We start from the raw sequence: 25,036 nt of genomic DNA, 5'->3' as shown, positions 1-25,036 counted from the left end.
AAAGTAATTTTTTTCTTGTTAATCTTAATGAACTTGTCCTGTATTTGCTTCCCAGAAGAAAATATTTCAAATCTATAATTATTGATGGCTTAAAGAGTTGAGCATATTTCACTTTGGAACCTTCAAACGAGTATCTAATGAACATCAAATCAGTGCTACAGAGAAAGAAAAAGGCTACAAAAGGTTAGAAAAAGAGAATTTTCTTTGTTGCATCAATGCCCATGCAAACCACCAACTTGAAATGTAAATTTATCTCTTTAAGTTATATTATTAATACCCAAATCTATATGCAAATTTTATGAGATTTGAAGTTTGTATAGGAAACACTAATAACACATGTATGTGAGCACTCCCTCATCTCAAGAATTCTCTTAAGTGTGACTAAAGAAGGATCAATGCCAAAGTAGTGTATCCATTTTACTATTCTCATTCATACTCTGTAGATACATGTCTATTATTTATAGTCAAGTTTCAGTATCCAATCCAAAATTTCACTTTCTCAACCCTGAAGAGACTACTATTCCTGGTCTCAAGAAATCTCTCTTTTTGCCATGAATATCGAAGGATTGATTCAAAGTGGTTGATTCATTTGAGTTAGATAAACATCTTCTCCATCAAATCAACTTATATTGGTCACCACCTGCATATTCTGGTGAGAAAAAAGACTGATTTCTGAGCACTGATAGAAGTCCTTCTGTACTAAGCTTTTGCTTCTCTTGAGAGGCAAGTTAAGTAACTTGTTTGTAGCCTTGGCAATATGTGAAGCTCTTCATCTTTGTGACAACTCTGTGATTTGTATTCAGCAGCAGGAACAGCAGTGTTAATTTAGTTTGATGGAGATGTTTCCGAGTTCACATGGGCAGAAGAGAAATCCAATGAGGGCATCAGCTTCCATGGAAAGCTTGCACAAAGCTTGGGCAATGTCAGCTGTGGACCAAAGCTGCCTTCCTCACCTGTATCTGCATGTGGAGAAGATGCCAAATTCCATGCATGAAGAAGAAGAGCTCACCTGACCTGACTGAAAGAAACATCAGCACACACCTCACTTTATTTCTTTTGGTACAGAAGAAGAGATGCATTCCACAGTCTCCTTTCCATATCATGAAGGCTTTCATCAAAATTTGGATTCACTGATTAATCTCACAGTCTCGTGTACCTAAAAAAAAGGTCATACGTAAATGTGTTGACAATGAGAACAATGAATCGCCCATACGTCGTTCCTTTGTCAATTAGTTTATTTTATTGCGGGTACGGGCTAAGCAACGGCGGCCCGAGTCCGAAATTATCGGATTTTTGGCCTTTCGGAGCCCCACTTAAATATGATCCGATAACGCGCTGAGACTCCCGCAGCCCACTCGATGCGGTCGGAACTCAAAACGGATTTTACTGTAAAAAGCTCCTTTTTAAATCGCATTTGGCGTCCGACGGGTACCCCCCTTTCCCCTTCATCTTCCCTCCTCTGCCTCCCTCCGGATCTTCCGAGCACTCACCGATTTCCTCCGGCGCGACTCGATTTCTCGGTCCAATTTGGTCTTCCGTCCCAAGATGGATCGCTTTCTTCAATGGTTCGACCAAAGTGGTTGTGGAAGTGGCGGATCTCTCGTTTTCGGCCTGGATTTGTTCTAGCTGGCGAAAAGAGTCTCTCTTTACCTTTGAGGTGGTTTCAGTGCGTCCGAACATATTTCATCTCGTGAGAGCATTTTCTTGCCTGAGAAAGGTGATCCATGGAGTATGGCCCTTATGATAGTAGCGGTAAGTGGCATTGAGGTTGCTCATCTTGCAATGGCGATTTCTTATGCTGATTCTCGGTTTTTAGTGTAATTTGGATCCATCTTCTTATAAAGGTGTTCATTACTTGGGGGAGTTGGGTGTGGAGGCTTGCTTGATTAGCTCGGATAGTTAGTAAGTGATACAAGATTGAGAAATTAGGTTTCTAGCTTGATTAACCGCATTATAGATTGAATTCTTTTAGTTTCACATGGAAGTTCTGTTTTTATGTGTCTCTGCTAGTTTAAATGCTTCGTTGTGAAGCCAGAATGGAGTAGGCTTCATCTTCGAATGGGATAAGGTTGGCACTTAGCTTCCGCATATTTCTGTGCCTCTTATGCTGAATGAGGATCCAACTTCCCCTTGGTGTGGAGTAAATTCAAGTTCTTCGTGGACGTTGAACAGTTGAAGTTGTTTGGATGTATCGTCATTAGTAAATTCAAGTTCTTCGTGGACGTTGAACAGTTGAAGTTTTAGAACATTTCCAAAGTGGAAGTCGGTCCCTATAATAGATATGATTATGGACATATATTTGATCTTGACCTGATTTTATCCTAGGAGAGAAAATTATAAAAAATTCTAGCTTCGGTTTAGTCCCTTAAACCAAATTATGTTTTCATCGGTTCTTATTTAACTTGAAATCTTGAATCATGAGGTCAAGTATAATTATATAGAGGAAGCACATATAGTATTTCAGGAGGTAAAATGGGTCGAGCTTGCTGTTGATGACAATGAGGCTATAACATCAAACAATGTGTTACATAGCAAACTGGTCCTTTCAAGTGTTGGAAGATGGCTGTTAAGTAGGACTCCAACAATATGAAGAGTAGTTCAACTTAATATTAATAGGCATTAAGAACATTTAGAGTGGCATAAGTGAATAGAATGTTGATTAACCAAGATAAAACACTTAACTAAGAAGTGTGCTCATCCTTAGTATCGTAGAAGAGCTTAGATGAAATCTGTAGATACTTTCTTAAGTCCTTTGGAAGTTGACATTATTGCATAAGTTGCAATAATATCTGTGCTTTCTACACAGTCGTGCAAATCTATAGAGGCCATTTTTCCATGACCAAGCACCTTATCTATAAATAAAGCTAATTGTCATGCTTCCTTTAAATTTTCTTTTGTTGAATTCTCAATATGGTTTTGATTTTATTAGTGCTGCATTGGCTGCAGGAACTGATGATGATCTTCCACCATCTCATTATAATAGGGGTGCAAGAGGAGTATGTGTGAATGGGAATGGAAGAGCGATGATTGGTGCTATTCCATATGCTAACATACCAAATGATATGGAAGTTCAAATACATCGGCTCGAGCAAGATGCATATAGTTCAGTTCTTCGAGCGTTTAAGGCTCAATCTGATGCCATTACTTGGGTAGTAGATAACCTAGATTCCACATTAATGTAACTCTGTCGCTGCCCATTAATTTACTCTTGTATCCTTTTTTATTGATGTATCATGAAAAGTATGTGTTCAGGAGAAGGAAGATCTTATAACTGAGCTCAGAAAGGAGCTGAGAGTATCAGATGAGGAACACAGAGAACTATTGAGCAGGGTTAATGCCGATGACATTATTCAGAGAATAAGGTCTGTAACTGAATGTGTTCTGAGTCTATATTTACAACTATCTAATTAAAACATGTTTTTAACTTTCTTTATGCCATCCTCATTTCTTGTGCGTGCTGTTTGCCAACTTCGACTAGAGAATGGAGGCAGGCAGGTGGACTCAAAACTGGAATGCTTGGTAATGCTCAACCAGATGTAGCAGCGCCTAATGTTTCAGCATCTCAAAAGAGGCAGAAGATATCTCAGCCTATATCTACTGTCTCAGTAGGTGCACCATCTCCTGCACTGCACTCACAACTTGCTGCTTCCATGCAGCCTTCATCATCAATTGCAAAAAGGGGAGCTGCTGCAGGAACCAAATCCAAGAAGCCTAAATCAGTAAGTTTTTGAGTTGTAATAGTAAGTTATTTCTTTAATCATCTTTTTTTGTTTCAATGTTCTTCTATTAATAATCTCTAAGTTTTAGGGTTGGACATTATCCGGTGCATCTTCGGTGAAATCCATGCAGTACCCTTCTGCAGGTCCTAGTGGAAGGGTCCAAATTTCCAATAGGAAATATTCTGTTGCTTTTGCAGCAGGTGAAACTCCTGAGCCAGCATCACTCGATCCACTAATTGGGCGGAAAGTCATGACTAGATGGCCCGAAGATGATAATTTTTATGAAGCTGTTATAACTGATTATAATCCACTTGAGGTGTGTTTATTAGTTGTATACATTTTATTTTATATGATAATGTAATAGTCGTCCTCATCTTTTTTTGGGATTGTTGCCAGGGTCTGCATGCTTTAGTTTATGATATTGGCACGGACAATGAGACATGGAAATGGGTCAATCTCAAAGAGGTGAGCTAGTAATCGTATTACCATAGTTTATGATATTAACACAGATAATGACAGTTTTGATTGTTGCAGATTTGTCCAGAAGATGTAAGATGGGAGGGTGAGGATCCAGGTATCACTCATCAGTCTGGTCAAGGTCCACCACATCATGGGGTTAAGAGGACCACAGGCCACGGTGGTGGAATTCCAGGTGCAGGAAGGGGAAGAGGATCCCTGAAGAGTCAGACGAAGAGAGATTTTCCCCCATCCCAAAATGGCAATGCGAAGAAGAGCACTGGTGATATTGAAATACTCCACACTGAAACTCTAATAAAGGAAGTATGTGCTTAGAAACTGACTGGGATTGTTGATCTTGTCAGGGAGAACACATCTGATATATTTTTTTTCATGTCATTCTTGTGCATCCCAGGTAGAGAAACTTCTTGGTGAAAGTCATATTGATACTCTCGAGATTGACAAAGCCAAGAAAATGTTGAAAGTATGTGGTTATAATTATAAAAGAGAACTTTACTACTAATGAGCAGTTATCTGTCTCATGAAAAACTAATCAAGGCATTTCGTTTGCGTGCAGGAGCACGAACAGGCATTGATGGATGCAATTGCAAGGCTAGCAGATGCAACTGATTGTGAGAGGTAAATTCTCAATTCCATCCTTCTGTTCAATTTTCCATGTGATTCTGAACATGTCAAAAGTCCAATTTTATTTTACAGGTTAATCATATTTCCTGTGTGCATCTTTAAAGCTTTCTAAAGGTTGATAACAAAGTAGATTGATGCTGGTTACATTACTGCTTTGAGCCCCATTGCGGCATCTTGTTTTGCAGAAGAGGCCAAGCACCAGTTCTCACATGGCCAACCCGTCGACCGTGATCGAGAATGAACCGGAAGAACCAACATGAAGCTAATTACAACAATGACATGGCTGTCAATTGCAGAGAAAGATATGAGGACGACTGAATGGTTGCACGCTGCGCTGTAGCCTTTGGTTTACCAACACGATGGCAATGTCAGTGACATGTAACTTGTGACCAACCAGTAACGAAGCTACCACCACCTAGGATGTCGAAGGTGGCCCTAGGTAATGTAAAACGCCCTTGCTATTACGCATGGACTATTAATGGTGTCTTCATCTTTCGAGGAACACATTTCTCGTGCAAGGGATTGTCTTTTTACCATCGCAAGTTTCTTTATGCGTTGCTGGGAAAATACGTGCCTCTGTGATGTTCAACCATGAATTCCAATTCCTCGCATCTCGATAGTAATAAGGAGACAGTTGCTACGAAATTTTAACGAAAGCACTAAGATCCTTACAAGACACAGGAAAAGATGAATATTCCGAGAAGTTTGCTGACTAAACCAGTTGTCGAGCAAGGGGAGTTCCCACCGTTGACTGAAATTATCATTGACATCTTCCTTCCACGACAACGCTAAGATCTTTCTTTTCTTTCTTTTTGCCGGTTGAATTAATTAGTAGCTGAGTTGGCCCAAACAACTTGCGCTAATACTAATAAATGGTTTTGATGTTGGGATAACATCGAGTATTGTTTGTTGACAATTTATGCAACGTCTTATACTTTCATGTACACTTAATGTGATTGGAGATGCTAACGAAGGTCATGTGGAACACAGCCTTTGTTTAGGTTTAGCAGAAGGGGTTTCCACACATCTATAGAATTCCGGTGTGAACCGAGTAAGAGTCTTGGCATCCCATATTCTGAGCTGACCAGGACGTCTACGAAGGGGAAGAAAGTATTAGGAGGGAGCGCTGATCACGTACGCTGCAATAAATTACGACTTCTCGAGTCTTTTCACAACAGGAATTGACTTTGTCTTGGTCCAAATAGAAATGGTCAATCTGCCGTGGAGAGCATGTCGAGAGAGAGAGAGAGAGAGAGAGAGGACGCAGCCTCGGCGATCAGTTTTTATATAAGAACATGGCCACAGGAGGAAGACAAGCAACCCGAGAGTTGTCATGGCTTCTAATGGATGCAGGCACTCTCTTTCCATCCACGCCATCGTCTCTCTCGTGCTTATGTTGCTTGCTGCCGCTGCTACCTGTCTCCCGGCTTCAGCAGCAAACAGCCCAAAGCAGTCGAACAAGCCTTCTCTGAAGACAGTGCAGGTACTTAGTTCTCTCGTCCTTCGTCTTCTTCTTCTTCTTCTTCGTTTGGTAGGGAGCATAGTAATCCTGTTTCTGCTGTTCTCACAGAGTCCAGATGGCGACATCATCGACTGCGTTCCCTCTCATCTCCAACCGGCATTCGATCATCCCAAGCTCAAAGGACTGAAACCCTTGGTAACCGACACGCATATTCAAGCACGTAAATAGTAATCACATGCATTCACCTTAGGGTTTCATCAACTCTTCCTTCTTCTCAAACGTTTACACAGGAACCGCCTATGAGACCCCAAGGCCGCAAGGCCAAGTCCATGGCCGGTGGCATAACCCAGTTGTGGAGAGCCTCCGGGGAGACGTGCCCACAGGGAACAGTTCCGATTAGAAGAACCACGGAAGAAGAGGCTCTGCGAGTGAGGAAGTATGAGAGGAAGCTTGTAGAGGGTGCAGGAGAAAGTCCCTCCACTAATCATGAGGTTAGAATGGTTGGTGTATTGGTCGTTCATCAAAAACTAATATTAGGAGGAATCTTTGAGGAATCAAAAACATATATATATATATGTATAGATGTGGTGTTTATTATTCATATACAATGTGTGTGTGACAGTATGCATTTGGCACGGTGGAAGATGAAAACTTGTACTACGGTGCAGAAGCCACCTACAACGTGTGGGCGCCGGCGGTGGCCAACGAAGGCGAGTTCAGCTTATCACAGTTTTGGCTCACGTCTGGCACTTACGCCACCAACCTCAACACCATCGAAGCCGGGTGGCAGGTAACTATTTCCTCCAAACCACTTCTATGTATACACATATTTAAATGAATTGACACCACTAAAAAAAAAGTAGATGATATATATAGGGTGATTGTTACACTCATAGTGTGTCTTCTTCGATCCATTTTTGTGATGCAACATATAATTTTTCTCAGGTTCTATACGGGAATAGCTATCCAAGATTCTTCATTTACTGGACGGTATGGCCTCCTCCTCCTCTTTGCCCCTCCAAGTGAATTAGAGATTCCTTATATCCTCAAATATCGTAGGCCGATGCGTATCAGTCCACGGGTTGCTATGACCTAACATGCCCTGGTTTCGTCCAAACCAACAACGATATCGTTGTCGGAGGTTCCATCAATCCAACATCGACTTACGATGGCCAGCAATCCGAAATGAAGCTACTGGTTTGGAAGGTAATTGAATTATGTTGACTCGTCGCGCGATTGTAAATTCATTTTCACGAAGATTATATCTGAGATTTATCTCATGAACCCCCCTTCGACGATCAAATCAGTGTTTATTCGTTCGCTATAGACGAAATGCATGAGGGTTTCGGCTTAAGCGCTATTAAGAAGAAAATCGTATATGCTTTGATGGTGCAACAGGATCACAAGGATGGGAACTGGTGGCTGGAGTGGGACTCCACCGTGGTCGGCTACTGGCCGTCGTCCTTGTTCAGCCACCTCGCGGACAGCGCAACCTCGGTGCAGTTCGGCGGCGAGATCGTCAACAACGGCACTTCCGGCGTCCACACCGCCACCCAGATGGGCAGCGGATACTTCCCGGAGGAAGGCTACCGCAGAGCTGCTTACACTCGTAACCTACAAGTGGTGGACGCCAACAACACCCTCTTCCCGGTACAGAGCCTCAGCCTCACTGCCGGAAAGCCCAACTGCTACAACATAACCAAAGGCGTCAACAGTGACTGGGGAACGCACTTCTTCTTTGGAGGCCCGGGAAGGAGCGATGTGTGCCCTTGAGCAACCGGAGCATCTCCTCTCTCATCTACTGCTCTCTTCTCCGATGGTTGCGCCTGTGTCTTTGTGTGGAATAATGGTGGTCTTTGTTGTATTTGCTTTGGTCTAATACACGCAGATCATGCGTATACTACAGTAATAAATGCATTATCCAACTGGTTCTTTAGAATCTTTCCCTCTGTTATATATACTTCAGGAACAAATATTACGACTAACCCTTCAGCTGTTGAACGATCGGTTTTGCAGAGACTTGAACTTTATTTCGAAATCATTGACTTCAAAGGAAAAGAAAAGAAAAAGAGAGAGAAACATGATCAGTTTGCATAAGAATGGATCGAAGAATCTTCCGTCACAAGATGGACATCAGATGCCATGTTCGTAATCGTCGGTAGCTGAGTGTTCATTGCAGAAAAAGCAACAAGTGAGAACCGTGGTGAGCTGACGTTTTTCACCTTTATTTGGCTCAGCAGTAGGAAGATACCACAGAAGCGCAACATGCTGGTTTCGGGCATGGAAAGACGTTGGAAAACAGCCGTCGGCGGCAGGGGGAGGGGGGCGGAGAGGAAGCAGGGGAAGTGGCCAAGAATAATCGGTCGACGGTATCGGATACGTAACCTTCCCGACAAGCAGATTGTGAGATCGAGGTCCTAAAACTATGTGATTTTTAACCAAAAAAATCTAAAAATATATATAAAGAGGAAGAAAATAAAAAAGTAAAACAAAGAAAGATAATGTATTATAACTTTGTTTAGGGATTCTTACAAGGATGCATCGTCTTAGAGCGAGAAAATACGGGAGCAGCTAAACAGACAGAAAAGGAAGCATGAGCCTAAAAGCGTAGGTTAGAAAATATTCGCTGGCGTCAACCTTTCACGAACACGCTAAGATCTTTATTTTCTTTCTAAAGTAGCAGATGAGAAAGGAGATGTATCACCGCCTAACCAAATAACACGCGCTACTCTTAGTGGTTTTGATAGCGACAACATTATATGTAATGGCTTATCCTTTCAAGTGACACTTGAGCGATTGGAAATGCCAAAGAAGGCCATGTGAAACACAACCTTTGTGTAGATTTAGCAGAAGAATGCAAGAGGGATCTCCACTTAGCTGAAGTGGTGGTCCAAATAGAAATTGGCATTGACATTGTCCAAATAGAAATGGTGAATCTGCCGTGGAAAACGTGTAGAAAGAGAGGAGGCAGCCTTGGTGATCGGTTCTTATATAAGAACATGGCCGCAGGAGGAAGACCAGCAACCCGAGAGCTGTCATGGCTTCTAACGGATGCAGGCCCTCTCTTCCCATCCATGCCATCGTCTCTCTCGTGCTTCTGCTGCTTGCTGCCGCTGCTACCTGTCTCCAGGCTTCAGCAGCAAACAGCCCAAAGCAGTCGAACAAGCCTTCTCTGAAGACAGTGCAGGTACTTAATCCTCTCGTCCTTCGTCTTCTTCTTCTTCTTCTTGTTTGGTAGGGAGCATAGTAATCCTGTTTCTGCTGTTCTCACAGAGTCCAGATGGCGACATCATCGACTGCGTTCCCTCTCATCTCCAACCGGCATTCGATCATCCCAAGCTCAAAGGACTGAAACCCTTGGTAACCGACACGCATATTCAAGCACGTAAATAGTAATCACATGCATGCACCTTTGGGTTTCATCAACTCTTCCTGCTTCTCAAACGTTTACACAGGAGCCGCCGGAGAGACCCAAAGGCCGCAAGGCCAAGTCTATGGCTGGTGGCGTAACCCAGTTGTGGAGAACCTCCGGGGAGACGTGCCCACAGGGAACAGTTCCGATTAGAAGAACCACGGACGAAGAGGCTCTGCGAGTGAGGAAGTATGAGAGGAAGCTTGTAGAGGGTGCAGGAGAAAGTCCCTTCACTAATCATGAGGTTAGAATGGTTGGTGTATTGGTCGTTAATCAAAAACTAATATTAGGAGGAATCTGTGAGGAATCAAAAACATATATATATATATATATATATATATATATATATATATATATATATATATATATATATATATATATATATATATATATATATATATATATATATATATGTGGTGTTTATTATTCATATACTATATGTGTGTGACAGTATGCAGTTGGGACGGTGAAAGATGAAAACTTGTACTACGGTGCAGAAGCCACCTACAACGTGTGGGCGCCGGCGGTGGCCAACAACGGCGAGTTCAGCTTATCACAGATTTGGCTCACTTCTGGCACTTACGCCACCAACCTCAACACCATCGAAGCCGGGTGGCAGGTAATGTATCATAGAAGATGGTGAGATATAGAGATCATAAGGTCGAGTGATGATGAATAAAAATATTTCAATTTAATGCTCTCTTTTCAGTTTAATTAGAATACACTTTGGTCGAGTAAACACACAAACAAAAGTGCTTTAGAGAAAACGTACGAGTTAAAATAAACGTTATTTTGTTGCTTTAATGTTGGATTTCATGAGAAAAGAAATTGTTATATTCATTGTGTCTTCTTCTTCGATCCATTTTGTGACGCAACCTATAATATTTCCCTCGTTTGATTTTTCTCAGGTTCTATACGGACAGAGCTATCCAAGATTCTTCATTTATTGGACGGTATGAACTCCTCCCAAGTGAATCTGAGATCAATTTAGAGATGTCTTATTGTGTATGCCATGTCCTCAAATATTGTAGGCCGATGCATATAAGTCCACGGGTTGCTATAACCTACAGTGCGCTGGTTTCGTCCAAACCGACACCAATATCGTTCTCGGAGGCTCCATCAGTCCAACATCAACTTACAACGGAAAGCAAATTGAAGTGGAGATACTAGTTTGGAAGGTAATTAAATTATATGGACTCATCACAGTAGTGTATGAAAGTCGAATTTGATCGTCATTTTGATAGATGAAGATTTCGTTTAAGCTTTATTTGATAGAACGGTGAAGTCAGTGTTTATTCTTTCATTATAGACGAAGAAGTGTAATTTGCTTGAGGGCTTCGGTTTAAACATGATGAGTTGATGGTGCGACAGGATAAAAAGGATGGGAATTGGTGGCTGGAGTGGGACTCCACCGTGGTCGGCTACTGGCCGTCGTCCTTGTTCAGCCACCTCGCGGACAGCGCAACCTCGGTGCAGTTCGGCGGCGAGATCGTCAACAAAGGCCCTTCCGGCGTCCACACCGCCACCCGGATGGGCAGCGGATACTTCCCGGAGGAAGGCTTCGGCAGAGCTGCTTACATTCATAACCTACAAGTGGTGGACGCCACCAACACCCTCGTCCCGGTGCAAAGCCTCAGCCTCACTGCCGGAAAGCCCAACTGCTACAACATAACCAAAGGCGTCAACAGTGACTGGGGGATGTACTTCTTCTTTGGAGGCCCGGGAAGGAGCGATGTGTGCCCTTGAGCAACCGGAGCAACTCCTTTCTCATCTACTGCTTTCTTCTCCGATGGTTGTGCCTGTGTCTTTGTGTGGAATAATGGTGGTCTTTGTTGTATTTGCTTTGGTCTAATACAAGCAGATCATTAGTATACTACAGTAATAAATGCGTTATCTCATTAAAGCAATTCTAATTTTTTGATCATCAACCCATACTACCGTCTACAAAGCTCGATGATTCAGATCATCAACCGATAATTTCATGAAGCTGTCCTCTACGACATACCTATCTAGTAAATGTTAACCTTATTTATGTAGAGATATAATTTTTCATTCAAATAGTTTTTTTTTCTACTAACTTAAATATCGGAAAGATCGATATCGCATATGCTTTATTTTGACTAGGTTGATAGCCGTATGTCAACACATCAATCTAAAAAAGTCGGGGGCAATTTATATAGCAAGAACTATAGAAATATGTTTTCTCAGTATTATTGAGATTTTTTATCTTAAACAAAAAAAAAAAGAAGCCCTATCGCATGCACTAAGACTTCTTCTATTATTAAGCTTTGTGAATGGCAATATTTGCAGGTGAATGACACCTAGCTAGGTATGGTGTGGCGCGAAAAGAAAGGAAAAGGAGGGGACAATATAGCTTAGAATCCTACCGAGTTGTAGCATTTCCGGGTCATAATAATTGACTGTTTGGTCAACTATTTCAAGCTGAAGTAAAAGAATAAAATATTTTTTGTTCACTGTTCGGTGGGTATAGAATCTAATGTTACAGAGGAGAGGTGCAGCAACTGCAATGAAATCTTGTACTTGTGACTCTAATGAGTGAGGACCATTTTTCCAGTCATCTATGCACCTTTTCGTATGCTGCATTGGTGGTTTATGGGTCATGCACATGATCGAAAGGAAATTCTCAAGACAAAGATAAAAGGAGGGGTTCATGGAAGTAGCACTCTCCATTGCTGGGATCCACTACAGCAAGCTTAGGTCCCCCAGTTGATGCACTCACAACAGTCGACTGTTAGCCAACATCATGTTCTTCCATTCATTTCTGATGGGCTCAATCAAATCTATATATAGAACATTGTAACCTGCTTTGTTCAAATCTCCTCTGAGCAAAAAGTAAATAGAGGATGGTGGGCATCTACAGTGAAGTAGCTTTAGTTTACTGTTGAGAATGATCAGGAATCAAAGCACAACACCTGGGAAACTGAGACATGGAGAATGAGAGATGAGGAATTGGCTCCTCCTGGAACAGCAGAATGAATGAGAGGAACCACAGGTGCACAAACGAGGGTGAAAAGAAGAGTAGAAGGGCTAAAGATTGAATGCTTGGCCTCCTTTTCTCTGCCCACCTATAAAATCCATCATGTCAGAGGCAAAGGAAAACCAAAGAGAGAGAAAAAGAACAGACCTATTGATTACTACTCTTCCAGCCTACACCCACATGGATGGAGTTCTATAATAACAGCTGCATACCAACCCGTCCTTGTTATTACCTCAAGCTGGAGAAATATGCCCATCAGAACTTGGCCATTCCACACCCTGAAGCTCGCCAGAAGAGAGGGGAGGGAGACAGGATATAAATAAGGGAGAGCTGTTCAGAGACAGTGTAGTAAATTCCGCGAATACCTAATCTGGTCTCTCAGAGAGAGAAGGGAGGGGGGAGAGGGAGAGGGAGAGGTGCAAGCTGTGTTTCTATGGGGATACAACACGAAGGGGGCCAATCTGACGGCGCAGGAAGAAGACAAGCACACCAACTCACTTAGATACGGACAGCTGATATAGAAGAAGGATCTCAGTGCTCCAAAATCCCACACAGATGGCTTCTAGCGGCCGCGGACCTTTCTCAATCCATGTGGTGGTCGTCGTTCTTGTGCTCCTTCAGCTGCTTGCTGCCGGTGCTCCTGTCGTCTCGGCGTCAGCAGCGAACAACACGTTGCGTCCTGGCGAAGAGCTTCCCAAGTATCGGAGGATAAGAGCGCATCTTAAGAGGCTCAACAGGCCTTCTCTCAAGACAATTCAGGCACTCCCTGATCCACTACTTCTTTCCTTCTTCTTAGCGGGGTACAATAAGCTTGGCTTTTGCTGGCTGCACAGAGTCCGGATGGCGATCTCATAGACTGTGTTCCCTCACACCTCCAACCGGCATTCGATCATCCCATGCTGAAAGGATCGAAACCTTTGGTACCAGCAATTTTCTCCAACATATACATATCTCTGAACACTTCACAGCGATTGCAGATCATGTTTTCCTCAATACATAGGTTCAAATGTTTGCAGGATCCACCGGAGAGACCCAAAGGCCATAAAGCCGGTGTCCCGACCGACGACAACATCCAGTTATGGAGAACATCGGGAGAGACATGCCCAGAAGGAACGGTTCCGATCCGAAGAACCAAGGAAGAAGACATCCTGCGAGCCAGCCCTGCACGAAGATTCGGAAGAAAGCCAGTCTCAAGAACACGGAGAGATTCCGAGGGCAGTGGACATGAGGTGAGTTTGGGACTTTTGATGCTCAAAAGTAAACATCTTTTTTACTAGGATGGAAAGCAATAGAAGTAGAACAATACAACCAAGATGGACATCCGGCGGACCGACGGCCAAACACGCATCATGTCCTCCCTACCAATCCGCTGCCACATCATAAATCAGATATTAATGAACTCAACAACTCCTACGATTAGCTCCTTTTCATTTTCTTTTTTGCTTTTATGAGCATTGAAAAGAGCTCACCTACTTGATTAAAAGCTGAGGACTTCACATTTTCTTTCACCATTTCTGCAAACTCCTCCATAACGATAACAACTACAAGAAGAAGATCTACGACTCAACATAAGATCTAGATGTCCATCTTCCACGGCCCAACATGTTTAGAGAAAAGCCAGTTGACTTGAGTTCATTATTCTACTGCCGTTACAGTTTGCAGTCCGAGCTTGACCAAGGAAACTGGATCGGCTGCAGTTGTCTGTGGATATTGACTTAAGATGACACACCCACCAACACGAGATCACAAGCTGATTACAGGCTGTTGTGGTTGCAGCATGCTGTAGGGTATGTCGCGGGAGATCAATATTATGGTGCAAAAGCCAGCTTGAATGTGTGGGCACCGCGGGTGGCCAGTTCTTCTGAGTTCAGCTTATCACAGATATGGGTCATCTCCGGATCATTCGGCAGCGATCTGAACACCATCGAAGCTGGATGGCAGGTACTACTACTAACGAGTCAAACTCTTCCATCTTTTCTATCCAAGTCAAAGTGTTGCCCTTTCATCCACTTCGATGCATAGGAACTGAAAAGAACCCACAAACCCAACAAAAAGATGTTCGGCTTTAACAGCCTTTTTCTGCATGGATATACTATTATTTTCCTCGTTATTTTTTCTTTATTCCATCATTTTCTTTCTTTTCTTGTTTCTCTCAGGTCAGCCCGCAGCTCTATGGAGATAGTTCTCCAAGATTCTTCACTTATTGGACGGTAAGCACTCTTGACCATGAATCTATGAGACACACTAGACTCAAACTATGCTTGAATTCTGTTCTACAGACCGATGCGTATCAAGCAACAGGCTGCTACAACCTCTTGTGCTCGGGCTTCGTCCAAACCAGCAACAGGATTGCTGTTGGAGCTGCAATATCTCCCACCTCGAGGTATAATGGGATGCAGTTCGATATCAGTCTACTAATTTGGAAGGTATGTTGCGTGAACTCAGACCCTATACCGAAACATAGTCCTACATATGCTAGCTAGGCCTACATTGGATGTATAATTCTTGGAACCTTGGCAAAGATGATAGATCGAGTGTATAGATGAAGGATAGAGTGTAGCTCACAAGTTGGATAGCCACATGGCAGCTGATCTTTTTGAGGGAGTTGATTAGGTCACACTAGTACAAAAGGTGACGATGTTGTCATGGCAAGAGACATGCAAAACTAGCAAAGTTAAAGGGCTGTCTCCCTTTAATGCTGAGAAGATTTGGTGGATGAGATAATTACTGAAGGACTAACCCAGTGGACAAGGAAATATCTCTAGAAGTCTTACAATTGACTTTACATTTAGTAATAAATGTGTTATTCCATTGTAAAAGAAATTTTCTGACTTATTTTTGTTGGAAAATGATGTCTTAAGATGATTCATTTTATCTTCTTGAAAACCTCATCAAAGGTGGTGGGATTATTAGGTTTTCAAGTAAGGGTTCTCTACATATCTATCCTTTTATATCTTGGAAGTAGTATATGTGTCCCTATAAAATTTAATATGACATTTACATTCTTCAGATGTTTAGATCCTTTTTCATATGGAACTCTTGTTAACATTTATCAGTAAATTGATTAATTACTAGAACTGTGGTTACCAATATCTAACTTGAGTTAAAATTACAAAAAAAAAATAAAATATTCAAAATATCTTTTATTATTCTTATCGTTCATTTTATTTTCTTATTTCCTTCATCACATTAGAATTTTCCTTTCCTTTTTCTTTTTTCTGTTTCATTGCATGTTTGCATCTCTAAAAACAAAACGGTATTCCAAGAATTATTAGATCTTAAAAGTTGCAAACTTAGATCTGATTGGATGCATTATAAAACAAGTTTAAAACCAAATTAAACTAATAGTAACATTGATATGAGTTTTAATGTCATTGTTTGATCCATCAATTGATGAATATTAACTAATATGCCAAAACCATAAGTTTTTGCATTTTGCATTGGATATATAACATTTAAACTTAAAGGGATAAATACGAAGATTACTAACTTTGAATGTATACATAGAATAATTAAACTAATATTAATGTCGATATGAGATTTAATGTCATTATTTGATGAACAATAACTAGTATGCCATAACAATAAGTTTTTGAATTTTGCATTAGGATATATAAAATTTAAACTTCAAGGGATAAATATGAAGATTAATAACTTTGAACGTGAGGTTATGAACGGAATATATATATATATATATATATATATATATATATATATATATCGAGACCAAAAATTTCAAATAAAAAATAAAAAATATAATAATTTAAAAGTGTTTTTTGTGTGTAGAATCCAAAAGTTTTATATGCATAGAGAATGTTTGAAATTGTCATTTTCTTACACAATAACTCCACACATGGTCCTTTATTGTAGTCAATAAATATGGTGTACTTTGTTTTACTTTAATATTTAACCTTGTAGTAATTTGAAGTGCCATCATCGATGCATGTATTTTGCTACCAAAATATGGAGCTCATGATTATTTGTGGAGCCCAATCCCATGTGCTATCCTGCGAATATTTAGGTTGGAAGTGGTTCCAATTGGAACTCACTTTCAATAGTGGATCCCCACACTTGTTTATGAGTCTCATAATTGCAGTCATCTCCCTTCCCATAAGACTTTGAAGTTAACTCTCTAGAGAGAGCTGGTGGTGTACACTGCTGTCAGGGGATTGTGGTGGACCTTCGAGAGGGAACAAAGGATCCATCCCTCGGTGCACTCTTTGGATTCCACAAGCCACTTCTGACTACCTTTACCTTTAAGGATTGGTCTGTGGCTGTCAGATGTCACTCGTTCGTGCATTAAACTTAATCTTCTTTTGCTTTGAGGACTCTTCGTATCAATCAGATTAGCTAGCAATCTTCAATGCAGCATATCATTTCTATTGTAATGATTTCATCTACAACATGTAGCAGAATCATGAATTATTAGACTGAATGTGTTCAGCAAAGTAGAAGATTAAAATACACTTGATGAGAGAACTCAACGATGATCGACTTCTTGTAAGTAGCTTCTGGCATGGAGATACTATGTTCTTTTTCCGACTTAACGTTTGCATGCTACAAAAACTGCAGGATCCAAAACATGGAAACTGGTGGCTGGAGTTCGGCTCCGGCGTGCTGGTGGGCTACTGGCCGTCCTCCTTGTTCAGTCACCTGGCCGGGCAGGCCACCATGGTGCAGTTCGGTGGAGAGATCTTTAACACCCACGCTTCGGGGTTCCACTCCTCCACCCAGATGGGCAGCGGCCACTACGCCCAAGAAGGATTCGGACGAGCTGCTTACTTCCGCAACCTGCAGGTGGTGGACTGGGACAACAGCTTGATCCCGGCGGCCAACCTCAAAGTCCTCGCCGATCACCCAAACTGCTACGACGTGCAGGCGAGGCTCAACACCGCCTGGGGAAACTACTTTTACTTTGGAGGACCAGGAAGAAGTATCAGATGCCCTTGAGCGATCTCCTTATTCTTTGCCTGAGTGGGTCGATGCTGTTCCTCTTTGTCAACCTACAACTTTTAGGTTCTTTCCAGAAAGCATATCTTCTTCCCAATGATTCTTCTTTACCTTCTCACCTGTACAAGTGTGTATCAGATGCCTGTAAATTCCGAGAAAGGTTAAGGTGAAAGTATACAACCAGTTCTGCACTTAAAACAACTGCGTCCAGTTCAATTCTTTTCCTTGTGATTTAGACTTGCATTTCCATTCCAAACCAAATAAATGTCCTTATCCATGTAGTCGAGAAGTCAAGTATGGATCCTACAACATTTATTTACTACACTTAATTCAAACTTCTCCACCAAACTCTTTGTGGCACTCTGTCTGCAACAAAATGATAGATGACAAGAAAACCTCTCATTTCTTGCCACTGCACCAGTTTTATTTACCACACGGTCTATGGTTCATAGCCCGCTGTCACTGCAAGCCAGTTTGATTTACCACAACGCCTATGCTTCCCTCCTATTGGTTGTCATTCTAAAGCAATCTAGCTCAGGCCCTTACACTAGCTATACCTCAAGGCAAATGCACTAAAATGAAGGACAGGGCTAAACTTAACATTGACGATTCTCCTTCCTCTTTGCAGGACGGAGAACTTGGTTTTGTCTCGCCTAACTATGTGGGAGCTTTCTTAGGAGTGAGATATATCAAAGAAGGCCTACTTATTGTAAAAGAAGCTGATCTTATATATATATATATGTCGAATCAAACCGGATCTTAATTTTCCGGTCGGGTCGAGACAAGACAACCGGACCGGGGCGAAAGGCAAATGGGGTTTCTTTCTCCCGTCTCTGACCCCGTTCGTTCTACAGCTCGAGCCCCCTTGTAGCACCTCTGGATACTCTCTCTCTCTCTCTCTATCTGTCATAACACAGCGAATCGGTAGGCAATTGTTGTCACCGCGCGAATTCTTCGACCTTTCGTCGGATTCTTGCCCAGAAGCACTCTACGATTTTTTTCTGGTTTCCTTTTCGTTCTGAGTATATCTTGATCAAAATCCTTACTTTTCGTGTCTTCTGTTCCCCACAGGGAACCAACTTGTCTGCCATAACAGAGCTCAACCACCAGAGCGTGGGCAGCGTGCGTGTTTGTCTCCTCTCTCTAATTCGTTTTCTTTTGTTTAGCATCTTTGTATGTTTATGGTTCAGTGATGCCCTTATCTGGAACTAAAAAGTATCCGAAAAATGAAGTTTCTTTGACGTATTTCTTTGGAATCGGTTGATTGCATGACACGGTCGATAGTATGTCTATGCTACTTTTAATTGATGGTGGCGGCAATGGGATCGAAGACAACCTGTGGAGACTATAAAGTTGGGATTTTTATGTTGGCTGATAATGTGATATGCGGAATCGTCATTTTCAGTTGTTGTTTTGTTGGAGGAGTGAGGGATTGAGATGTCAGTGATTGTTTGTTCTAAAGCATTATCTGTTGGAAAATAATTCTACGAAGAAATCCAGTGTCATCTGTATTGGTGTAGATAGTGTTATATAAGGCATAAGATGAATGGTTGATAAGGATTGAATCTAATATTGACTCATTAGATCCGAGAGATAAATATGTTGGAACTTGGAATTCTTCCCAGTTTTAGAAGATTCATAGTCTGTCCTTGATCTGCTTGCAATGGATAAAAGTCCTGACTGTAATGAACTCATAACTATAATGAAGGCTTCAAAGGTTCTCACAAGTTTGGTGTACTTGATCATAGTTCTGACTTTTTTTCTCACTCATTCAATTCAGATATTACATAATACACATAGATCTCTTGACTGCACACAAAACACCTTAAACACTAGGATATCTCCTCAGACGTGTATGCTTGTGTGTGTCTATGTTTTGCTTTCGAAGCTCTTGAGGTTTCCAATATATCTATTTCACAAGTAATGCCCTTCTAGGTGTGCATACTGTATTGTTTTATTTTCCTCCATCTCATTCTTCTTAGCTATATGAATTAAAAATCTCTTCTTGATATCCGTGTTTTAGAAGTTGGATGCCCGTATATATCGGTTAAGACAAAAGCAAATACTGCATGTAGCACTTATAGGTGAAGTTGTATGACTATCTGATTACAGTTGCTACTCGCATTTGAAACTGAGCTAGAGGAGCTGATGGCAGGTGCTTGGAAAGGAAGAAGAGGTATAAGAAGGGGTAGGATGTACCTGAACACAATTTAAACTTGCAAACTACTATGCAAGTATGACATACACCATTTTATATCACAAATTTGCTTGTAACATAAAAGAGTTAGTTGCACATATACATGCCACAAGTGACTTGCATGCAATCAAATATGAATGTGGTACTTGCTGCAAAAATATTTCTTACTCATGGGCAATCCAATGCCCTGTGCATCAAGGTGATATTCCAGCTTTTGGTAGATTCTCAAAACATTTTGTGCCAAGAGGACATTGGTTCAAATGCTTTGACCCTTTATAAATGCAGCTTGAGCTCCATTTACTGACTGCTTCCATGTTCTTTTGCAGATTGTTTGTGATGATCCCTATGGTACATTTATAGCGAACAAGCGATGGGCATATAATCTGCAAAAGTTACTGGGATGTGGTAGATATAGAAGAGATCTTAATGGAAGTCTGGTGTAGCTTCAGTGAATATAGCTTTAGTGAAGCCCTCAATAGCAGGTCAAGCTAAACCCTGAAGAAGCCATCTGGGATTGGGGCTGTCCCTTTTGATTGCAAATAAGACCTCTTTAGCTTAAAGGGGAATAACATCTGTACTAAGCTAATGTCTTACCTCTTCGTAAATGACAGAATCAGCTTGAGCCCTTGGAAGAAACCTGAATGCCAAGCAAATTTTGGTAGAAAGAGATACACTCTACGGCTACATTTGCCTCATCGATTAGTTTGACTCCTCAAGAGTGAACATGAAAGTATTATAGTGTCTCTTAATGCCTTAATAGAGGTAATTATTATTTTCCAGATGTAACCAATGGATTCTAAACTTCTGCCTAATTGTGCTCTCTTTGGCATACAGAGAAGAGTGTATTCGTGTTAAGCATTTTTTGTCCCATTGATTACAACTCGATATTGTCAGGTATTATGCCGTTTCTACTATAGTGGAACCATTTCTGTTTTTTCCCTGTTTGACCTGTTAAATATATTTGACTACTTGTTAGTGCCAAGTGTTTTGAAGCTATGATTCAGCTTCCTAAGCTTTTGGGTTATCTAAAACAGTTTGGTGTCCTGTGTATCCTCACCATTCCAATAATCTAAAAATTTTGGAAGAAATTTAGTTTCAGAATCACATGAATAAAAATCCATGATCGATTGACTAATTTATACCCTGCTTCCTATACTTCAGATCAGTAGCAGACCGTTTATTTGACCATGTACGCTTTCAGCTCTTGTACTACTTTAAACAAACCTTTAAATTGTTGATAAAAGTGTCATTTCCTGATCCAAGTTCATCAGCCTGAGAATTCAGTTGTAATCCCCATTATGATCACAGGAATATTGCATAAGATAGTGATAAAGTCAGCCATACTGGTTCTCTTGGATTTGGTGTGAGTTCCATGGGCAACAATCACAACATATAACTAGGAGCTGAATGCTTAAAACTTGGAATTGGATCTACATATGGTGATCTTGTTAAACTAATCAAGATCTGAATGACATCTATCTCTCAGTTGTTGGTAGGTAAATACATAATGTTTGAGAGTTGAACTTCTTGAAGAGAACTTGCATCCATAGCTGCAAAGAGTATCTGCAAGCCTTTAAACATGACAAGTTTCTATCCATACAAAACTTGATTATAGTATTGTTTTAGCAATGAAAGCCATGGATGAGGATCATGTATGAAATTTCTATTTATTTCCATCCAGTAAAGCACTGCTACATAACAAGTATATGGATGGGCAACTTGGTCTTCTCTGATGATTAACACAGTGATGGAGGTTGCAGCTTGTGATGGACCACCTGGAGCTGAAGGCACGAAAGACCAAAGAAGAGCATCTCTTTCCATGGGACAAAGGGGACAAGGCATGAAAAGAACCACTGACCTGGGGTTGATGGATGGAGGAAGACAAGTGGCACAGCAGAGCCTCTACTTAATCTTGTCATTCTCAGATCATGATCTCTTCTTCTTGGAAAGGAAGCCTCCTCCTTGTTGGTCACAGGGACCACGAGACGACGACGACACTACTACGGAATGGAAGGCAACAGGCAGGTTCGTAGATTCTTCTTCTACTTTAAGCACAGCAGAGGAATGAAGACTTGCTACCAAATTATTAGTAAAGTTCATGGCACTAAAAACGTTAGTGTCAGCATGTTTAACAAATAACTGTTGTATCAATTTTAGATTGATAACAAAAACAACAGAAGTAACAGCAACAATAATGACATGATGATCATATTAGTCTAGCTTAATAGTTTTCTTTGTTATCAATAAAAACCATGCTTTCATGTATGATATAATCAAATAAAGTAGTGAAAAGATAATAAGAATGCTTATACTAAAGCAAAATCGAAGCTCGAATATAGTCAATCATGCTCTAAGCTTGTAGAAAGTTAATAATGGATAACAGCTAGCAAACAAGATCTTCCTGATCTGTTTATCTCAATGACTCTTGTATCAAGGTATCATTCCTGCTCTTTGTTTTAGCTTCCAGCTTTCTTTCATGGTAATAACTTCTGGTCATGGAAGATAAGATTTGCAGAGGCATCTTAAGGTGGCAAGCTAAGGTCAACAACTAATCCATCTGCTTATAACCATGTCTATCTTCACAATAATGATAGACACCACTTAAGCACAGTTTACAATGTTTATTTCCCTTCTGCTATAGTGATTACAGTGAGGACCTAGACTGAATAAGTCATGAAAGACTTGTTTTGACTGTTTGACACTTGAGCTGCATGATTAATTTCTTGAGGCAATCAAAGGAATAGAGTGCTGGCCATGATTAACAGATCCAAAAATTACTTAGCCAGCATAATGAAGGATGATTCAGTTGACATTTAATGCACAGTAAGAGTTCAACAGCTTTGTGGAAATCCAATTCAAACTTGGTGACTTAGTGAGGAAACAAACAAACAGAGCTGCAGATCTCACTACTGCATGAGGCATTAACTAGCAACATCCCTGTATTTATCCTTATATGTGTCTCAATCGTAAGTTAGATCATAGTGTCATTGCAAGTGTTGAACTCAGGAGGAATACATGCATTACAACAGATCAGCTTCAATGGATAAAAATATAGAAATCCATATATATAGATATAGCCATAAGTAGCTATAGAAGATCAATGAGATGTTAACAATCTGAGTTGGCAGACAACCATGCAACTTAGAAATAGGACAAGTATATCTTCACCTCAAAATAGGCCACAAGCCCTATCCAAGGCAATATAAAACAATGTCTTGCCTTTGTTTTCATATGGTAGTTTCCTTTAGCTCTGGTTTCTGTAACTCCAAAGAGGAGCTAGCTAATATGATGTTCCTTCTCACAAGGAAGGAACATACAAAAGCAGCTATATAATGATTTTTTTCACTTTTCTTTTCTGAGGGAAAATGGACTAGCATATGTACTAACTGTTTCTGGCACATCTGTAAGTTTGATGTGATCAAATCACAAAATGGTCCTTTGGCATGCTCAGCCAGATTTGCCGATTGATGTGGTATTGGCATATTATGTGTACTGAAACAAGGTGGAGAATAAAAAATGTTGATCTTGCATATAATTAATTTTTTTTTGAAATATAACTAGTTTAATTGTGTATGTGGGTGTGGTTTTCAAAGAAATCTTCCATTGATTTCTTATGCCACCATAAATCCAACTAATTGCAACTAGGTGACACAATATCTAGAGAATGATATCTAGGCCAGCACAATAATTACTTGAAAATATTTTATGGTGGTTAGCCAGAGCTTAGATAAACACCAAGATCAGGTCATTCCTGACATGATCAACTATGTTTAGAACAGGGTGACAGTTTGAGACCATGGCATCTGTTCATATCCACAGAAAAAATTCTTAGGTAAGGGAACCTTTCATTTCAAGAAGATGTTGTAGCACTCATAGTGTGGAGACTGATACTATTCGAATTGTTGTACAAGACTGTCAAAGAATGTTCATTTACTCTCTCTCTCTCTCTCTCTCTCTCTCTCTCACCTCTTCATCCAACTTCAAACTTAAGTATATTGTGTTCATAATGAAGTTAAATCCTTTGCTTTCAGCCTTTTAAATCCTCCAACCTCCTCAGACCTCTCCACATCCAAGGGGCTCATCCAGAGATACTGAGACGGCATTAATTGCAGTCTCAAGCAGAAGCCAAGGAAAGGCTTGTGGTCTCCCGAAGAAGATGAGAAGCTTTATAATCATATCAATAGATGTGGAGTTGGCTGTGGGAGTTCTGTGCCAAAATGAGCAGACTTGTTTCAGCTCTTCCTTATTGCTGAACTTTTTCCTTCTCTACACTTGGATTTCCTCGATATAGTTCAGAGCCTTCTTTTCTTAATTATTACCGGACTGCAGTGCTGTGGGAAGAGTTGCAGGTTCAGGTAGTCAATTACCTGAGACCAGACCTCAAGAGAGGCAGTTTCTCTCAGCAAGAAGATGAGTCAATTATAAACCTGCATGAAGTTTTGGGCAATGGGTGACTACCGAACTTGAAGGGAACCTCTTGACCAACTCGTAGTGCCGAACTCTCTCATGTTATGTGATTGCTGGTTGTCCAAAATTGCGTCACAACTGCCCGGAAGAACATATAATGAGATCAAGAACTTTTGGAACTCATGTCTCAAGACAAAACTCAGATGAAGGGGAATCGACCCGAACACCCACAAGCCACCGAGTGATGGTGAAGAAGCACAAGTGGCGGTGGCCGGAAGAACACATTTCTCAGTGTGCTGGTGCTGCTTTCGACCAGTTACCTTTGAAGCCAGTCTTCGACTCCTTCCCACTGATGGAAGCACAGACATTGCTTGGATTCAGTAGGGAATACCGTTGACATATACGGCCAATTGCACCAGACTTTTAATCTACTTGGACAGAATGAAGGTTTAGCCAACTCAGGTTTATTGGATCATAGCAGTGCGTTGGATGCTTCAGAGAACTTTGGACATGGGGAAGGCTCGAGCAGCAGCAACAGCATCTGGATCTGCCATGGTATGTGGATCAATTGGGCGTGGGACTCCAGAATACAAGTGTGATACTCGTCTTCGTGCGACTATGTAGTGGCAGTGATCAATGTAAGTCCTACTTGTTCTTCCAAATTCTTTCATGAAAGAAACCATTAATTCTTACAAGTATCTGTCAGATTCTTCTAAATATGGCAGTTGTATTACTCTCATCAACTTCTCTGCTATCCATTCAACTCAAGCTGTTCAAGTTATGCGCTAAC

The 25,036-nt window shown here is 41.0% G+C and overlaps 5 protein-coding genes across 9 annotated transcripts; all 5 read left to right on the top strand.

The window, feature by feature from the left end:
• The first annotated feature begins 1,404 nt into the window (after nucleotides 1-1,404).
• Nucleotides 1,405-5,362, top strand: LOC135609504 (protein EMSY-LIKE 3-like). Of its 5 annotated transcripts, XM_065102843.1 has the most exons (11): nucleotides 1,405-1,752; nucleotides 1,845-1,902; nucleotides 2,947-3,149; nucleotides 3,253-3,362; nucleotides 3,479-3,719; nucleotides 3,808-4,035; nucleotides 4,116-4,184; nucleotides 4,254-4,499; nucleotides 4,591-4,659; nucleotides 4,753-4,814; nucleotides 4,980-5,362. In XM_065102843.1, exons 3-11 carry the CDS (start codon nucleotides 3,024-3,026, stop codon nucleotides 5,059-5,061), a joined length of 1,233 nt encoding a protein of 410 aa, XP_064958915.1. In that variant the 5' UTR covers nucleotides 1,405-1,752; nucleotides 1,845-1,902; nucleotides 2,947-3,023; the 3' UTR covers nucleotides 5,062-5,362. The 5 variants fall into 5 exon arrangements, with proteins under 5 accessions (XP_064958915.1, XP_064958916.1, XP_064958913.1 ...); XM_065102844.1 differs by lacking the exon at nucleotides 1,845-1,902 and having other exon boundaries at nucleotides 2,984-3,149; XM_065102841.1 differs by lacking the exon at nucleotides 1,845-1,902 and having other exon boundaries at nucleotides 1,406-1,752; nucleotides 5,006-5,362.
• Nucleotides 5,363-6,143: 781 nt separating this feature from the next.
• Nucleotides 6,144-8,221, top strand: LOC135608905 (protein neprosin-like). The gene is made up of 7 exons (XM_065101965.1): nucleotides 6,144-6,303; nucleotides 6,391-6,477; nucleotides 6,573-6,773; nucleotides 6,905-7,072; nucleotides 7,228-7,272; nucleotides 7,342-7,488; nucleotides 7,681-8,221. Exons 1-7 carry the CDS (start codon nucleotides 6,154-6,156, stop codon nucleotides 8,053-8,055), a joined length of 1,173 nt encoding a protein of 390 aa, XP_064958037.1. The 5' UTR covers nucleotides 6,144-6,153; the 3' UTR covers nucleotides 8,056-8,221.
• Nucleotides 8,222-9,317: 1,096 nt separating this feature from the next.
• Nucleotides 9,318-11,572, top strand: LOC103980475 (protein neprosin). Its single transcript, XM_065101964.1, has 7 exons — nucleotides 9,318-9,469; nucleotides 9,556-9,642; nucleotides 9,738-9,938; nucleotides 10,146-10,313; nucleotides 10,603-10,647; nucleotides 10,726-10,872; nucleotides 11,066-11,572. Exons 1-7 carry the CDS (start codon nucleotides 9,320-9,322, stop codon nucleotides 11,438-11,440), a joined length of 1,173 nt encoding a protein of 390 aa, XP_064958036.1. The 5' UTR covers nucleotides 9,318-9,319; the 3' UTR covers nucleotides 11,441-11,572.
• Nucleotides 11,573-12,832: 1,260 nt separating this feature from the next.
• Nucleotides 12,833-17,885, top strand: LOC135609503 (protein neprosin-like). Its single transcript, XM_065102839.1, has 7 exons — nucleotides 12,833-13,451; nucleotides 13,526-13,612; nucleotides 13,709-13,921; nucleotides 14,469-14,633; nucleotides 14,849-14,902; nucleotides 14,972-15,118; nucleotides 17,265-17,885. Exons 1-7 carry the CDS (start codon nucleotides 13,248-13,250, stop codon nucleotides 17,640-17,642), a joined length of 1,248 nt encoding a protein of 415 aa, XP_064958911.1. The 5' UTR covers nucleotides 12,833-13,247; the 3' UTR covers nucleotides 17,643-17,885.
• Nucleotides 17,886-18,400: 515 nt separating this feature from the next.
• Nucleotides 18,401-24,941, top strand: LOC135581755 (uncharacterized). Its single transcript, XM_065102838.1, has 4 exons — nucleotides 18,401-18,566; nucleotides 18,714-18,764; nucleotides 21,585-21,864; nucleotides 23,871-24,941. The coding sequence occupies exons 3-4, from the start codon at nucleotides 21,587-21,589 to the stop codon at nucleotides 23,932-23,934; spliced, it is 342 nt and encodes a 113-aa protein (XP_064958910.1). The 5' UTR covers nucleotides 18,401-18,566; nucleotides 18,714-18,764; nucleotides 21,585-21,586; the 3' UTR covers nucleotides 23,935-24,941.
• Nucleotides 24,942-25,036: the final 95 nt, after the last annotated feature.

Source organism: Musa acuminata, chromosome BXJ2-4 (assembly GCF_036884655.1).
Source record: "Musa acuminata AAA Group cultivar baxijiao chromosome BXJ2-4, Cavendish_Baxijiao_AAA, whole genome shotgun sequence".
NCBI classification, from domain to species: Eukaryota; Viridiplantae; Streptophyta; class Magnoliopsida; order Zingiberales; family Musaceae; genus Musa; species Musa acuminata.
The sequence above is the reverse complement of the archived record's forward strand: the minus strand, read 5'-3'. Positions and strand labels throughout refer to the sequence as shown.